Raw genomic sequence first — 18,309 nt, 5'->3', positions numbered from 1 at the left:
ATCCAAATCCAATTACCCACGAAGTTAATCTCCCCAGTCCCTGGTGTAGATATTTTTAAATACATGATTATAACTAAAAGAGTTTGAAGTATTGGAAAGGATTATTTCTGTGGAATTAGACTGACGAAGTGAGCAGGAGACAAGACAGAGTTTGTATGTCTCTCTGACACCAGCAGCCTTTTATAACCCAGACCCATGTAATACTTTTTAAGGAATAAAAACTGGACTTAAAATTAAATACTGCTCCTTAGAAACTATTTCTAGGAATTCTGAGACTGGAATTCATTGGTCAGATAAAGTAAGAGGCTGTTGAAGAATTTGGATGCGTATACAGATTTAGTGTCACAACTAATTACTGCCTGGGGTTTATAGAGACACCGAGTTCGCTGTTTATAGTGACACCTGGTTCACTGTCCCAGCCCTCTCTGACACTTAGCTAGAGATGCCACCTTGCTTCCTCTGGACATGTACAATAAGCCTTGCCTGTCGTGTGTTTATTTAAAAAACTTCTCCCTTGATGGACTCATTTTCAAGCTTGACGAGCTCTCAATGTCAAGCCAACGGTTGTGCCATGCCTCTGAGGACAGTTGATCCTGCCCAGGGCTGCACTCCTGAGCCTTTCCACCCACTTCCTTATTCTGTTACTGTTGGCTGACCCTTCTAGTCTCAGGTGCGCATTTCTATTCTGTATCACACCTTCCGTCTCGGTTTCCAATGTTTCCCCCTTCTCCCGTCTGTGCTGACCCAGTTCCTATCACCTACTGTCACTCCTTCCCATCCAGGGACTCACTTATTCTGACTTGGTATTCTCATCCCTTGTGCTTCTCCCATCCATAGCACTGACCTTGACAGCAAGTACAAATAACAACTATTTCAATAGCCGTAAGGTTATGAGACCATCAGTCTTGCAAATGCTTGGCGTTGTGCAATGAAGTCTATAGGGAATAAGAGAAATAAAGTCATGAATGAAGAAAATTATGGTGTGCTGGTAGAATCAGTGTCTGGTTATCTGTAGGTGCTAAAGCAGCATTAGCCTTTATTGATATTTATTTAGCATCTTTAATACTCGGGGTACACATAAACAACATTTAGACCCATGAAGAGTTTACATATGGAATTAAAACTAGATATAAATGAGGAGTGACTAACCACTTACTCATTTAATACTCATTTATTTAACAATTATTTATAGAGTACTGACTATATCCTGAGGCCAAAGGTTATGGAGATGAAATGGTTTTATCCCAGCTTCCACGGAGCTTATGGTCGACGAGGAGCGATATAAACAAACAGTAATAATGCTATCACTCCCTGCATGGTGGAAGGCAGTGTCACTGGGGAAAACTCTTGCATTATTTTTTGTAACTCAGAGTCCCAGAGTCTGGACCACAGACCTTTCAGGCAAGACTCAGAAAAGGTCACCAGGGTCTAGAACATCAGCATTCAACTCTTTTCTTTCTACAGATGCACTGAAAGTGAGCTCACAGGGCTAGAGAAAGGATTCTGCAGTAAAAGCAGCACTGGCTGCTCCTGCAGAGCACCTGGCTTTGATTCCCAGCACCCACATGGCAGCTCACAACTGCCTGTAACTCCAGTACCAAGGAATCCAATACCCTTTCTGCTTTGGCAGGCACCAGGCAAGCCTGTGGTGCACAAAGATACATACAGACAAAATATCCATACACGTAAAAGAAATATAATAATATTTCTTCTTAAAAGAAAATAAACTCACATCCCACTGAACACAGTTGCTTATTTGTTCTTGCTGTTACTTCATTCGCACACATGTGTATGTGTGTGTGTATGATACACTATAACTAAAGTAGACAATTAAAAGGAAGGACAGTAAACCAGCACAACGACTCAGTGGGTAAAGTGTTTGCTATGTAAACCTGAAGAATTGAGGTCAATCCCCAGATGCCATAGTGAAAGAAAAAAACTGACTCTCAAAAGTCATCTTCTGACCTCCCCACCCATACCATAGCAGGTGTGTATCTACACAAACACACACACACACTCACACACATGCATACATACACACTAATATACCACACACACTGATAATAAATAAAATATTATTTAAATAAACTAAATAAAATTTATTTAAATATTTAAATTAAATTAAACAATATAAATGAGCTGGGATATCCCCTGCTGTTTCAGTCTATCCTCTCCTCCCAACTCCTGTGTTGATAACAACTGTGATCTCGCCAGACCAGGCCAGAGCAGAGGCCCTCCTGCTGCTAAAGAAGAGTCTGGATTTGGTGAATTCATCCATAGATTTGGGACAGTCACAAGCAGCAAATGTAGCATGTGACAATCCAGACCTTTCCAGGATCCTGGGAAACACTACTAGTACAAGGTTTGGTTTCCCTGTGAATTAGCCCATTCAAGGAGCCTGGTAAACACCACAAGTACAAGGTTTGGTTTCCCTGTGAATACGCCCATTCAATAAACTGAAATAGATAGAAGCTGCTTAGTGAGCACAGAATAGAACAAATGGAATCGCCATCTGTAGAAATGTTTCATCAAACGAGAAGAGCTGATTGAACTGCCCTGCTCGTCTCTGGGTATATTCCTGTCGGAATAACTAGGCCTGGACCTCAAATAAATACTGACATGTTTTCCTTTTAGCTTTCGTTTTCCTAGAATCACTTCAGACAACTGCCCTTCTGTTAATGCATCACCACCTCAGATAATAAGAATGTACTTGATTGGATTGAAACTTGAAAACATTAATTACATTCCTGTCCCGGGGATTCAACCTAAAGAGAGACAGAATTGTTCTGCATAAGGTTGGAGGAACACAGGGACTTGAATCCTGGCAGACTCTGAGGTTGTTAAGGGACTTTCTCTATTCAGAACCAGCAGAATCCTCCTGGCCCCAGGAGATACATCTTCACCCACTCCAGCTTTGAGGTTCTTGATGGTTTAGGTTTTTTCAAAGAAGTACTAGGCTTCCTGGTTGCTGGGACAGTGCCCCTCTCTCCCCACATGGAACATCAGGTATGGACCCAGGAAGGAGGCTCAGCCCTTGGATGACAATATCAGCATTGGGGACAGTACAGATCCTTTCTTTTTCCAGTATTAGCCTTCCTGCTATCATGATCTTTTTTTTCCTAAAAATGAGTCCATAGTCTCCTCCTGAAAGCTATGAACAGTTAAAACACAATGAACTAAAGCTACACAATGACTTTCATTGACCTTAAGGGCAAGCAATCCCTACCCCCAACATTTCTTCTTTGAGGTAGGATCTCAAAGAGCACAGGCTGCACTCCCCTTCTCCAGAGAGCCAAGAATGGCCTTAAACTTCTGATCCTCCTGTCTCCATATCCTGGGTTACAGGCACGAACCTCCATTGCTGACTATTCAGTGCTAAGGGTCAAAGACATGCTAGGCAAGCACTCTCCTAACTGAGCTGCAGCCTCAACCCTTTACAAATCTTTTTACTCTAGTGGAGACACCTACAGATGTATTTTCTCTGACTTATCAGTTATATAATATGTACTAAAATAGTTGAAAGTGAGACCATTATTCTGGGACAACTCCAGAAAATAAGAAATATTAGGAACTATTTTACATCATCCATTCAACCCCTTAGCCAATGTGTATAAATTCCAATGCGAAGAATATGACAAAGCTCAAGCTTAACCAATCAGAAATCATCAGTCAACTTTTGGCAGCTGAATTGCATCCCAAAAATAATTTTTAGAAGCTAGGAATATGGCTCAGTTTGTAAAGAGCTTTTCACTCAAGCATGAGGACTTGAGTTCAATCTCCTGGACCTCTATAAAATAAAAGCCAGGTATGGTGGCACACATTTGTAACCCCAGTGCTGGGGAAGCCTAGAAAGGTTCCCTTGGGCTCACTGGCCAACCAGCCTGGCTTAGTCATTGATCTTCAGCCCACTGACTGCCTGCTCAAAAAGGCGGGGCCAGCAAGATGGCTCAGCAAGTGCCACACAAGCCTGACCACCTTAGTTTGACCTTCCAGCCTTCAGGACACACAGAGGTGAAAGGAAAGAGTCAACTCCGTATAGAAACATATGCCAACTTCTCTCTGTTATTCTCTAAACAATCCAGTATGCCAACTGCATCATGGTGTTCCCATTGTATTAGTATTACAAGGAATCTGCAGTTGTGTACAGCAGGATGTGCATAAATTATATGCAAGTATTTCAAGATTTTATGTAAGGGACTTCCATTCTCTGATTTTGATATCCACCAAGTCACTGGAACAAAACAAAGGATAATGGGAATCAACTGTGTTGTCTCTGTTTTGTTTCCATGAACACGTAAATTTCTCTTCTTGCCCTCCCCAACTGGTTGCATTAAGCCACTTACAGTCTGGTGTTGCTTTATTGAGAAATCACTGAGGTGGCTCACATAAACTCATTAAAATTTTAATGTGCGTATCTATAATGCATTTAACTTTAAATATTCCATGCACTTATCTGGATGTCACTACATCCTAGATGCCTACAAAAACAAATCGCTCTAGTGAAGTAAGAAGGTAATTTAATATCTGAGCAGAACAATACTGCATGTTTAATTTAAAAATATAGCTTAAGTATAGCAGTGCCAACATAAAGTTACCTTTGTTAAAGAATAGTAATTGGATTTAATGTCACATATATACATGATTTTCATTAAAGGAAAGAAAGTGAAGTTTATGTGTAAGCATAAACTAATGAAGTGAGCTCAGCTCACCTGTTGTGCCCTTCAGACAACAGGTACAGCATACACCATTAACACAGATTGTAAAATTAGCATAAGCTTAAAGCTTTAGTAAGCTTCAAAACACAACTACATGTTTTGATCTTCACCTGGGATGGTAAAATGTGCACGTTAGAAAGGAGTCTCCACAGGAGATCAAGTTGCAAGTCAGGTCATGGACCCATATTAAATTTTTGATCCATTTGTTCTGATGGAACCTGAGTAAGTTGATTTGGAGTTTTGCTATGCTTTGTAAATTCATCTTGAGACACTGGCCACTCTGACAGGCAAGAGTTGGGAAGAATGGATCATACCTTCCCAGGAGTTCATGGTGCTGATTGACTAAGGGCACCTGGGTGAGTTCAGATGGCATCCGATTCCAGGCTCTGGTGTCCCAGGACCAAAGATTACACCAAGTCCTCATGATTAGAAACAGGAATAGAGATAGTTTATTGAGAGAAAAAGAGCAGCCCCAAGAACGAAAGTGGGCAAGTGAGCTAAGGGAGTAGCTGCATGGGTTATAAGACCCTTATAGGGTCTTTATAGTCCCCACCGCTCCCATCTAAAGAACCCTGTGCATGCTCTATTCTTTAGATGAAGCTCAAGGAAAGAAAAGTTTCCAGTCTTGCCCGGCAAACTGGTCCCTTTCACATACAAATTGATATTTCAGACCCTATTCCCCTGCTACCCCTGGAGCTCTCTGGACAACTCGAAGGCAGCTCCACTGAAGAGTCTCTGCTCCCCCAACAACTGTTAAGGGAAGCATGGCTATTGCCCATAAAGGCTTAGTAAACTCGAGAAATAAAGCTTTTATGTCATTTCACTAACCAAGGTTAAATTATCTTGTCTTCTCTCTTTGTCCCACAGGAAATTATTGGAACGCTGCCTCCTTCCCAAATCCTTCATCCTACCTGCACTTCTCTACCTTCCAAGGAGAAACCAGTGCTGACATTTCTTTCTACTTCAAGACGTTAATCCCTCGAGGAGTGTTTCTGGAAAATCTGGGGAACACAGACTTCATCAAACTGGAGCTGAAGTGTGAGTATCTATTTTCTGTCACCATGGTAGTGGCCACTCTAATCACAGAGATGTCCCAAGAAAGTTGACCAAGAAGACAAGAAAACACTACTCTCCTAATGGTAGGAGAGCATGCAATAAGGCTCCTTGTTTAACGTGCTTGCTTTCCAGGGAAGTAGGTCAAGAGTGGACAGAGATGTGTAACCAATCAGAAGCACAGAGAGTACAGGGACCAACATGAGGAAAGCAGAAGGAATACATAAAGGCAGCGTGACTGAGGCAGTCATAGATCAGTTAGCTGATGGAACAGAAGACTGGTGGGTGCTTTTCTCAATGAAGCTCTGCAGCCACACCTTCCGAAAAAGTGTGGAGTTATAATTTGTTTAGCCAAGGACATAAAAATGCAGAGTCAGGCCCAGTTGGCCTTGGATCCATCAACTGTGTGGATCTCTCTATTTTGGGGCTGCCTGCATGGGAAGACAGGCCAGGCAAATCCACAAACAATTCTTGGCTCACCAAGGCCCTTGTATCCTCGGGGCCCAAGCTAGATTTAGAAAACTCTAATATGCAAACCTCCAGGTTAAATGATTACTTGCCAGGCTCTTCTATGTGCTGAGATAAGTCAAAATCATGTGTAAAACCCTGCACCCAGCCTTCTGCCAGATTTCAGACCCTGCTGAGTATATCAGACCGGCTTCCTCCCCACAACCTTACCCTTTATGTTCTCTGTAATACTGTTGGCTTATGCCTCTGTTCCAAAAATAATCTCAAATCCATTTCCCAGGATATCTGAGCTTTTCCTCTTTTTGTACTTATGCATATGCAATGCACCATTTTAAAAAAATTATCGCACATAAACATTTTTTTCTGTTGAAATCCCACTGGGTTCTCTTTTTAAATGATAGATTGTGACATAGCAAAAATGGGTAAAGGTGTCAGAGAATGAGTTTCAGATTCAAACCCAAATTTGGGATTGACTAACTTAATCTCTTTGGATCCCAGTTTTTTGAACTATAAAATTATGATGTTAATCTGCGGAGATTGTTCTGAAAATGGAGAGCAGATATTTGTGGAGAATGTCAGTGTCTAGTAAGTGCCAGAATTATTTCCCCAAGTTTGCTCATTGTGTTGCAAGGTTTCTTGGTTATGACAGGATCTTTCTCAACCCAGTTGTACTGGAACCAGGGTCCTAAGGTACCAGATGCTTGGCTGTCTTAAAAATCAACCTGAGACGATGACTCCAAATCCATTGTCTCACACCAAGGAAGGTTAAAGATGTGCACTTTCATGGGAGTATGCACAGCAGGAGCAAAATTCACTAAGAATTAAGAGCAGTAAGAAATGGAGGGAAAGTGACAGAAATTCCTGAGAGGAGAGATTTCTAAGAGAAGAAAAGACTGTCAAGTTCCTTTGTCCAGGGGCTTTTACAGGGCCATGGCAGATGCTAGACAAAGGCTGAAGTACTGCCTGTTGGCTAGTTTTCTGGGCTATCATGACTGAGTCAATAGAGACCCACATGATCCAGTCTGTCCCACTGGACCAGTCATGAAAATGATTCTGTGTTGTCCACATACTGTGCATCTCTGACTCCACCCTTGTTAGTTATTGACCTTGACTGTCAATAACTGTCAGTCATTTGGCCCGCATCGCTACCCTTAGACTCTGCAGGTGCCCCAGGAGTCATTAATTATACCATATTCTCTTTATTCTCATATTTACATAGTCAGCTATAGCTTTCCCATGGCAGAGAGTGATCGCAGCCCCAGCCACCAAGATGTAGTCTTTCTTGATTGCCTCATATCTGGCTAGCTGGTGGTCTGAGGTAGTCCCCTAAGCAAAAGCTCATTGTTAGAGGCCATCCTTACTTATATTGAGTCTGTTGCAATCTGCTTCATTAAAATCAAGAATTAAGGAAAGGATAATAATGCATTAAATATATTCCTGGGGACTTTAGGGAAAAAACAACTGGTCTGCCATCACTGCCTGAGATCCCTGTCTCTCTCCCTATCTGTCTAGCTTAGTTATCTCATATTTAACTGCAGGCCTCCTTTTCATCTTCCTCGCTGGTCCAGATGTAGCTTTGTGAACCCTTCATCTTCCTTTAACCCCAGCCTCTGTTCTCTCTGCAACAGACCTAGGCAACTTGCAGTTTTTACCATGGGCAAGATCTGATTAAACAGAAGACTGAAAATAGTCTGGCCCTAGAATTAAAACTAATTAATTTATTGATTAAAATGCCCTCTCTACTGAATTAGGGTTCATAATTATTAAAATGGGATTTTTCATTTCCTTTGGTTAAAATTAATTTAATCAACTATGTTCTTACTTCCACATTTGTTAGATGACATATTAGAAATATCCCATGGATAGTTCTATATTTGAAAAGTTCTATACTTTTCTATAATATTACTTGGGTTCTCTGACTGTTTTATCTGCTTGTATTTGGTAGAGTCATGTCTGGATAGGAAGGAAGATAAGCCGAATTCAGAGAGAGCAGGTGTCTTAACTTTCCACATGTATCAAAGAATTTCATTTATATCTTATTGAGGAAAATCATCAGAGATGCTTGCATTAGGAGCCTTGAGCCTTGCCTGCTGCACTGAGGCTCCTTCCTTGCAGGTCTTCCCGCACTATGAGAAGTGTAGTGGAAGGTGAATTACAGCCTCCATCTGGTCATACCACTGATATTTTCTGTCACATAGTTCATACGGGGTGAAGACATACAGGATCTTTAAGATGGAGTCTTGAAACAGTCTCTTCTAGAGCCTCCTGTACCTTCCAAAAGTCAGTAAAAGTAAAAATATTTCTTAAAGACCCCTGGCTAACAGACAGTAGAAACCATCACTTTGTGTATCACCACTAAAATTCAAAGTTACCTTGGTGTGTTCTGTGCAGCAGGGGATGGCAGATGTGTAAACAAGAGAGAAACACAGTGTAAGTAAGAAGTGCTTCTGTGAAGCTGTCAGCGCTTAAGAGACACTGAGGCACAAGCTAGTTTATAGTGTACTTGGGCCTATAATGTTTCAGCCTGGGAAAAGGCTAAGCCAAGCCCTCTTGAATATGTAAGTTCACACAACTGTTAAAGCACTTTTGTAAAAGTGAAAGGAGTGGTGTTATTTTGTGCATGTGTCACTAAAATATCCAAGGACAACTGAAAAGGGCAATTATTTCGCTCCGCTCATGATTTCATAGAGTTAGTGTATGGTCAGGTAGCCCCATGCACTTGGGCAGAATGTCACAGCAGAAAGAGTCTGTGTAACCTGAAAGTCATGGACTTGAGAGATGACCTGGAAGAAGGGAAGGGGCATGCTGCAAAAAAGGGATCAGGGCAAGAGAGAGTCCCAAGAGCAGCCCCGGTGGCCTGGTTCCTTCCATAAAACCCCTCCCAATAGTGCCATCAAATTACTATCCATCAGGAGATTAATGCATTCATTAGTTCAGAGCCCCCAGGATCTAACTATCTCTGGAACCATAATAGACACACACAGGTGCACTCCACTTAATCCAGCCAAGCTAATAATGAAGATTAACTATCAAATGGTATTATATCAGCTGTTTGTCAAGAATTCAGATTAAGACAGACAAGGTAGAAAGGTATCTCCCGAGGAAGGGATTGAATATATAATATGTGTAAAATTTCTTAGGGGAGGGCGTGTTCACAAGGTTGACAGTCCTAGTGAGTGAGCTGTAGGAATGACATGTCCCACCAGGACAGAAATGATACCCCTCGGCATCTAGCAGCAGGATGCAGTGGCTTTGGGCCTAGGAGGGTTAGCAAAGGCACTAGGAAAGGAGTGTGCATGCATCTGCACAGGACTGAAGGGAAGGATCCCTGGAGGAAATGTGACTGATGGCTGGTCTGGCAAGTTCTCACAGCCTAATATTTTAGATTGGGCTTCAATCTGTTTACTCATCTAATCTTTTATTTTTTTTTCTACAAGCAGCATGGAGGGGGTAAACCTGACATGGTTGACACTTGCTAGCACCTCGCTAGTCACAATTATTCATTTCCACTTTTCTGTGTTGGATCTCTGGGATAGAGGGTAAAGAACTCCTTCAGTAGCCAACTCCCAGAGGGCTCAGGCAGTGCCTTTCTGCAAGCAAACTTTGTTTAAGCGCCCTCTCCTTTTCCCCCATTTAGTTCGTTCGCCTTTCCGATAGGAATTTAAATGTTTCTCTGCGTGTGTCTCGGAGGAATTTTGTCACAGTGCATGCCTACATGTTGTTTTCCAGAATAGCAGCCCCGTTAATTAACTACATTGTGGCCTTCTGTCAAGAGTAGAGGATTCTTGACTCGGAGAACAGTGAGCTCGTGTGCCACAAGTTAATGAGATGTCATCAACATCCCTTACACAAGCAGAAAACCCAAGATAAAATCCGAGCGATCTTACTCATTAGCGTATTTTAAGGTAAAATTTTGACTGTTTCTCACTTACTGTCTAATGTTTATGCATTCATCCAGTGAGTTTCGCCTGGATGTTGACTAGGCTTCTGGCACTGTTATAGGTGCTGAGGGAGCGTGCTCAAAACACACTCTCTTCCCTCCACACATGTGACCATTTGGAAAGCAGGCAACTGAATAGTGGTTGTATATTACCAGGCCAACTCAGCCTTCATGGGTCATTTTGGCTTTAGCCTTGTTTCAGACTCTTTATACAAATCATGTCCTGTTCTAATAACCCTCTGAAATGGACATACTGTTCACATATCCACTTTACAAGTGAGGGAACTGAGGCATGAAGTGAGGATGGTCACACAGCTACGAAGTGCAGAGCTAGGGCTTGGCCTCCACCTTTGGCCCCTGGGTGAGCACTGTGACCTTGGCAGCGCTCCGCCTCCCTCAACAGGCAGACTGCCTGTGAGTGCTGATGGGGAATATTAAAGCTGACTGGAGTGACAGGCTCTTCCCAGGGAATGTAATGCTTTAATTAAATTTTGATGGATGAGCAGGAGTCGATAAGGTAAAGACGAGGGGAAAGCACGAATCTGGAAAGAAAGAGCAGGTCAGGATAACACCAAAGGAATGAAAATATGGAGGACTGAGCCGAGAGACTCAGAAGGGAGTGGAGCGGTGGGCAGTGTCTTGTGTATCAGAGCGGCAGTGTGAGAGCCAGAAGGTAGGCAAGCTTAGTGCTTAGTGCTCCCACTTCTGGGGCAGAATTTGGCTTGACTGGAAAATGAAAGTCATGGTGAGCTGAAGTGAAACATGAGCAGACTGGCATTCATCAGGACAATTAATAGAAACCAGATACTTGGGTCCATATTTTATCATGAAATGCCTGAGGAAGGCCGAGCTTGTGAGTATATTATCTAGCTCATATTTTGATGGTGAAAATCCTATTGGCATGGTTCAGGTTCTTGCAAGGGTCCCTCTTGGCCATGTAGCTATACTTGAAAATGATAATCCAGCCAAACAGGAAGTCAGAGAGAGACCCGGATTCAGGTTCAGGCTCCTATTACCATTCCATCCTATGATAACTTATTCCAGAAAGTCAATATTCCCTTCTACTGGTATGTTCTCAGTGACCTAGGGACTGACCATTAGACCCTACTTCTTTAAGGTCCCATTCCATCTTCCACAGCCATTGGGAACTAAGACTCCAATATCCATGCTTTTAGAAGGTAAACCAAACTAGAGCATCAGATAAGAAGCGATGGCCTGTACTGAGATCATGAAAGAATGATGGAGCCTAATGTAAAGAGAATTTTATGTACTCAGTATATAGACGAGAGTGCCTAAAACAAAGATGTAGAGAAAGGAGGCAAGATATGCAAGAATGAAAAGCCACCTAAACTCAGGGATGACAAATAACTGACATAAGACAGAGACAATGATAATGATGTCCTGGAGACGTCATAGAAGTTCAGAGATGAATAAAAAGGAGTTAGTACTACTGAGAAGCCGCTAGCCCAGTGTCATGAAGTGGCTCTTAGACTTGATGTGGACTCGTCATTATCAACCAGTAAGGGAAGGTTGGGGATCTGGCTCAACGTGGATCACTTGCCTAGCATGTGCAAAGCCACAGGTTAGATCTCCAGCACTGCAAAAACAAACTTATTAAGCCGTCGCTGAAGTGAATGGAAATGGACTTGGGGATCAGAGAAAAATGATTTTATTTATTATTCTTTTGTTTGAAGTTGGAAGAGATGTGACTATATGTATATACTATAGGGAAAGTCTTGCGACAAAGAGGAGAGATCAGAGACCAGGGGGAGACTGATAGAGTGAGATCCTCTGAGAAAGCTGGCATGAGTGACGTGAGCATTGTGGCACCAGAAAGCAATGGGGAAATGGTCAAGTGGAAGAAGGCCCAAGGCAACCCTGACCACCAGCCAGGCATTCTCCATATAAACTAGAACTCTTGTTGTTGCTCTTGTAAATTTGTTGGACGCTTTCTAAGTAGCAGGCAGTGTTCTGAAGTTTATGGTACAATTCTTTGAGATTTCATATAAAAACAATTATCCAAACTCTACAGAGAAGGAAACTGAGGCACCCAGTTACTCAGGTGATTTTAGATATGAGAGTTTGGGTTCTTTAAACATGATAAATTAATGATAACAATGGACATAAGTTATTAAAGCTTAAGAAGCATGTAAACAGTTCTGAGAATGGAAAGGGGACGAATCAACACCAAGTTGAATGGAAAAGAGCAGGCAGAGGAGGTAGCTTAGCTGGATGGAAGAGTCAGAGAAGGGATTCCTGGAGGAGACAGTGTAGGAAAAGGCTTAAAGACAGGGAACAGGGTGCCTGTTGGGGAACTTGGTATTGTGATAACAGGAAGTGAACCTGATTCTAAATATAAACAGATATTCTTATCTAGCCAGTAATTATTGAAAGCTATCTATGTACCAAAAGAACACAAGGAGAATACTGTATAGTTCTAGCCCAAGAGCACATCCATTCTAGTGGGTCAGACTGTCAATATCTGTTGTTGTAAAACAATATTTTGTTTGCATGTTGTTTTGTTTTGCTTTCTTTTTGAGGTGTTAAGCATCAAACACACAACTCCACACACGCTAGAGAAGTGCTCCACCACTGACCTACACCCTCAGCATCAAAGTAATATTCTTAATGGATGAAATGAATATTCGAAGTGTAAACAACATGGGTGCCAGGTATCTTACTGGAGAATAAGAAAAGTTCTGGAGAAATGGTATCACTTTAACCGAGTCTCAAAATGAATAAGACAGAACATCCAGTACCAGGATGCAAAAAAAAAAAAAAAAAACTGTAGCATCATAGGTAGCGTGGACATGGCGGATGAATGTGGCTCTATCACACACCAGCGCTGTGAGGGCAGTGGGAACACGGTCCATACATGTTTCTAGGATCACAGCAATACCTGACACATGGGAGGAACTGAATAGACATTCATTAACTGAATAAAATGAATGAATGAGGTGTGTTCTAAGAAAGCATCATGGGAAAATCTAAGCAGAGAATGAGATTGATGCCGTTGAAGAGCTGGTGGTCAAATCAAGAAAAATGCTTTGGGAAAAAGGAGTACAGAGCATGGTTGCTTAACTGCTTGAGTTTAAGATGTTACAGGAAAGTGGTCTAAGCGATAAGAAAATCAGAGGTGCATGTTCTGACCATGCTAGTGAAATGAATGGAAGGCTTGTGTCAAGGTTGTGGAGAGGGTTGAGGTCCTCTACATCACTATCAAAATCTCTAACCATGAGAGAAGGGAACAGTCCAGACAAGGAAGCTCCTCCAATGATGACAGCCATGAGAGGTCAGAAATGCATCCTCAGATTAAAGGCGTGCGCAGAGGCAGGCAGATCTCTGTAAGTTCGAGGCCAGTCTGGTCTACAAGAGCTAGTTCCAGGACTGGAACCAAAAAACTACGGAGAAACCCTGTCTCGAAAATAAAAAAAAAAAAAAAAAAAAAGAAAGAAAGAAAGAAAGAAAGAAAGAAAGAAAGAAAGAAAGAAAGAAAGAAAGAAAGAAAGAAAGAAAGAAATGCATCTTCGGGCATCCTAGGACATCCTAGGGCATCCTATGGCATTCGAGGACATCCAAGGGCAACATAGGGCATCCCAGGGCGTCCCAGGGCGTCCTAGGGCATCCTAGGGCATCCTAGGGCACTGCTGAATGAGGACTCTGGAGCCATGGAATGGAAAGAGCACAGAGAAAGGAAGAGTAGGCCCACTGCTCCTGGCACAGGGTATGGAGCCTGGGACCCGCAGCTGTAATGCGGAAGGTTGTGTATTAGGATCTTGTTAAAGTGGACTAACTATAATGAGCAGCGGGAAGTGTTTACTAGAAATAAAGGTCTTCTTTCAAGGCCAAAGAAGATATTTAAACAAAATTTCAAAGGAAATTTATGAACGAGATGAGATTTTTGAAGGGAATGATTATTGAACAGGAAACAGTCACACGAGCAGCAATCAGAAACTGTGAAAAACTTTAGCATAAGCTCCCGCGTTCTCTGAGTGTGAGGTTTCTCAGATATCAGGATGAGTCAGAGAAAATATCGGCCGTTAAGAGACGTATTTACTCGAGAAGTGTGGAGGCAGCAGTCTAATGCCCTGCTAATCTTAGGCAGGGGTATTAAAGAAAACTGCTCGTTTCCAGCATGCGGCCTTCGGCAGCACGCACGCTAGGAAGCTACGGAAGAAATTGCTCTGCAGTATGTAGGATGGGATGAATCAGAAGCAGTAAATTAACGGCAATTCATGTACCACTACTTCAAAATTGGAGCAATTTTTCGATGTTAAAAAGAGTTTCATGCATGTAGAAGCAAGGAATGCGGAATTCCACTTACCGGGCTGTAGGCTATGGGCCTTATTCAGAATGCTTCTTAAAATGCTATGGGTTTTTGCTGATACAAGCCAGGTGTTTATACCTGGATTCTTCCTTTATTCAAGCAAACCCAGACTATGGACTTGAATTTAGGATGAATTTGAGCATTTCTGTCTCTTTGCGAGTCTACCTATGGCTTCACTTTGTATTCAGGATTCAAAATCTGCAGAAGAGCTCTGGACTGGTCATTACTATGTATAAGAAAAGAATTATCCTTTCAAAAATTATTTAAAGTTATAAATATTTACTCACAATATTTGAAAATTTTTTCAATTTTTCCAATTCTTGTTCTGGGTTTTTTAGTTTGGATTATGACTAAAAAAAATCTTAGCATAGATTAAAGATAAGATTACGTTTTATTAAAGTTATTTGTGTGTCAACAATATTAGGAGATGAATACAGAAACAGTCAGTAGATGCAAAGTGGATTGTATTTTTCCTGACTTCTTCACTATTTTCAGCTGATACGCAAGTTCTTTGCACATGTGACATAGGCATGTTACGATGACAAAGATAAATTTTGAATAAATTGTCCCCTAGATATGAAACTTTTGCTGTTACCTTAGGGTCCAACCATGCCTGCTAGTCTGTCACTTTCCAGACAAGGCTGGGGATTCCTCCTAAGTTGGTCAGATGTAACTACCTCTCTGGAGAATTTGTGGTCTTGACTTCTCTCACCATTCTTTAGAGGCAACTTCAGAAGACAGCCAGCTCTTTGGCAGACTCACATGGCAACCCATGTCACTCAGTAGCCTCTCTTTTCCATCATGAGCTAGTAGGCTTGTTATCTTTGCTTCTGTACTGCAACAGAGGGTAACATTCTTTATCTCTATCTAAGGAAGGAACACATTTGGAAGCATGAACACATATGAAAACATGTATCCAGCTCAACCCTGACGTTTGTGTGTTTTGCTGAACTAAAAAAGAAATCTTGCTGTGGGAATAATCTCAGAGGACAAAATGTTAATGAAACACTTGACTTCCTAAATAAGAAAGAAAAAATAAAACAGGATTCTCAGCAGACCAGTCCAAAGCCATTTCCAGAATTTTCAGTCTGTGTCGTGTTCATATGTGAAGTCAGCTGAAGCTAGGCGATTTGTAAAGGCCTTTCCAGCCTTTGCCGCTCTGCAGACCCATCAGTGACCACCAACTGTGCGTGATACTTCCCACCTTCAGCCCCCAGAGGACTCATGATTAAGGAGGCCTTCACTGTTCCTACAGTGACTCGCAGCTCTCTTAGAGGTACCCAGAGGGTGTATTTCCCAGAACTAATAATACGTGCTTGTAGAAATTCCAGTGGCTACCACTGATGCTTGGTTATAAGTGACCCTAACAAACCCCAAGAATGTTCCATAAAAGACTTGAGCTGAGCACATCAAAGTAAAAGTCCAGTCTCCACCCAAACACCTTCTCTTGTGCCCCCTACACATTAACATCATTGTTCTCTGCATTACCCATATTGGAAAACTCAAAGTGATCATTAGGTTTTACTTCCCTCTCCATATTGGGCAGAGAGTTTATCTCGATAGAACACAGTATATTGAAACAGAATATTGCTGTTGCTCCTGGAGCCTTCAGACCAGAGCAATACTAGACAAAGCATGGGTTCTATCTTATTACAATGAGGTAGATGGAAAACAGATGCGAAGGTAGTAAAACCACAAACTCCTTTCTCTGTCTCACAGGATGGCTTTGTCCCTTGGCATCCCTGGATCCTTGACTCAAATTGTCTCATAATGTGTGTCCCTCCCTCCAGTGCCTTCCTTTCGGCATCTGCCTTCCCCATTGCAGCACAGGATCTACAAATCTGGTGCTAATATTCTGTTCTTATAAGTCATAATGATTTTTCATGCCTTGTAAGATCATGTTCAAACCAGCAAGACCATGGCTTTCATTTCGCTCTTCAACCCTCTTTGCACTGCACACATGTTCCTTACCCATGTGCCCTGGGTGCCCGAGTTCACCCAACTCCCGCCACAAGCATTCTCTAGCACCTTCCTGAGACTGCCTGTTGGTTTGCCTGTTCTGGAATTCTCCCTTCTTCCCTGATTAGGTGATCCTTATCATATAAAAGTTTTTCCATTTTCTTTGCATTCTTATTTAAAAGACAAAATAGAAATAAAGTAGCCTTCATTTTCCTAAAAATATAAAAATTCTGTAGGACAATCAGTTTGGTACATTTCCTAGAAGACAGCCTGCATTCTTATTAATGAATATTTTCTTATAGTGTCTGTCTAGATGAAGTATAAATTGTATGTCAATAATGCAGAGAAATAGTTTTTCCTTCTATCTCACTGGCTCTGATTTTAGTGTTTTCGCCATTATTTCCTATGTGTGATAACTTAGAAGATCTTTCCCTTTGGAACAGTAGGGCACATTACAGTACACACACACACACGCACACACAAACACATACAAACCATGGCTAGCATCAGCCTGCCTATGAACAGTCAGAAGACCAGGGGCGTACTAAAGGAGAAGCCAAGCATGAATTTGCACATTCTAAGGCAGAGACAGGAAAAACAGTGTGTCAGTTTATTTATTGCTCAGTAATAAAGGAGTAGATGGCCGAGAAAAGTGGGACGGGGCGTGTGAATGTGAAGCTGTAATAAGGTCGGGGCCTTCCATCTGCCATTCTAAGAGTTACCAGTGTCTCTGCAGGCTTAATATTTTCATAAAAACAAGGAGAGGAGGTAGCGCTGCAGCCAGTCAATGTGCATTGGCAATGCCGGGGATCTGATGCAGCCAAGGATCACACTCGGGACCAATTAATTCAAAGCTGGTTTTAAAATAAAACAGGAGAAGATACAATAAAGCAGGGCTTGAGCTTCATTTAGATACAGTGAGTGACTGGCATAGATTACTTGAAACAACTCAAAACCAAGAAATATCTCAAGAGGCCAGAAGCAGCTAAAGGTGAGTACAACGACGTGAGGTTTTTTTGCAAGCCATGAGACAACATGATGTCATTAAAATCTTTAAAGAAAACATTAGCCAACCAGAAAGCCTAGAAAAGGTTTTCAGAAATGAAAAAGTTGGGGAATTTGTCTTTTTTCAAGATACATCGCAGATATTAGAAGGTAACTGTTAGTAACAGTCCCCGGAGGAGAGAGAAAAGTTTAAGTCTTACCCAGAATCTCAGGCTAAAGCAGGAACCGTCACAAGCTAGAGCACTCTGCCAACCTTCAGCACAAGCCCCTACTTTACTTTTTGAGACAGAGTCTCTCAAAGCTTCCCAGGTAGCATTGAACTGACAGCCCTCCTCACGTGGTCCTCCAAAGTGGCTGGAAGGTAGGGCTGTGCCCTCAGTCTCAGCTTTCTTCAGAATTGGACGTTAGGCTAAGGTCATGGCTGAAACATATTCCTAAACTTTCAAGAAAAGAACATTCATTTTATCATTTTTGTTTTCATTTTCTAGTGTAGGTATTTTCTAATTTATAAGGAAATTGAATTCTAGAAGTCTCTGAGTTGATTTATAAGCAGATTGAATTCTGGAAGTTTCTTAGTTGGGTGTTTAGAGCACAGAATGTATTTTTCTACAGACACACAACACTAAAAACAACACTCAAATTTCATAACCAGCCATAAAGAATATTGGCCTCCAAACTGCAGGGGCCAAATGGAGGTAAGGTCCTGGGGTCTGGAGGTCACGTGATCTAGAATGACAATGCTGAAGAGCAAAGCAATTTCTTTCCATGTTTCTGAATCTTGAGCTTGTACTCAGCACACTTGCCAATACAGGGGATTTTCATAGAACCTTAGAGTATTCACA

At 41.8% G+C, this 18,309-nt stretch overlaps 1 protein-coding gene across 1 annotated transcript in view; it reads left to right on the top strand.

Moving 5' to 3' along the window:
* Cntnap2 (contactin associated protein 2) overlaps positions 1–18,309 on the top strand; it is a 2,085,894-nt gene that overhangs the window by 1,788,100 nt on the left and 279,485 nt on the right. Inside the window, exon 16 of the mRNA XM_057766295.1 lies at positions 5,583–5,753. Coding sequence (XP_057622278.1) covers positions 5,583–5,753 — 171 coding nt within the window. The remainder of the gene's footprint in view (positions 1–5,582; positions 5,754–18,309) is intronic.

This window comes from Chionomys nivalis, chromosome 1, assembly GCF_950005125.1.
Source record: "Chionomys nivalis chromosome 1, mChiNiv1.1, whole genome shotgun sequence".
Lineage (NCBI taxonomy): Eukaryota > Metazoa > Chordata > Mammalia > Rodentia > Cricetidae > Chionomys > Chionomys nivalis.
The sequence above is the reverse complement of the archived record's forward strand: the minus strand, read 5'-3'. Positions and strand labels throughout refer to the sequence as shown.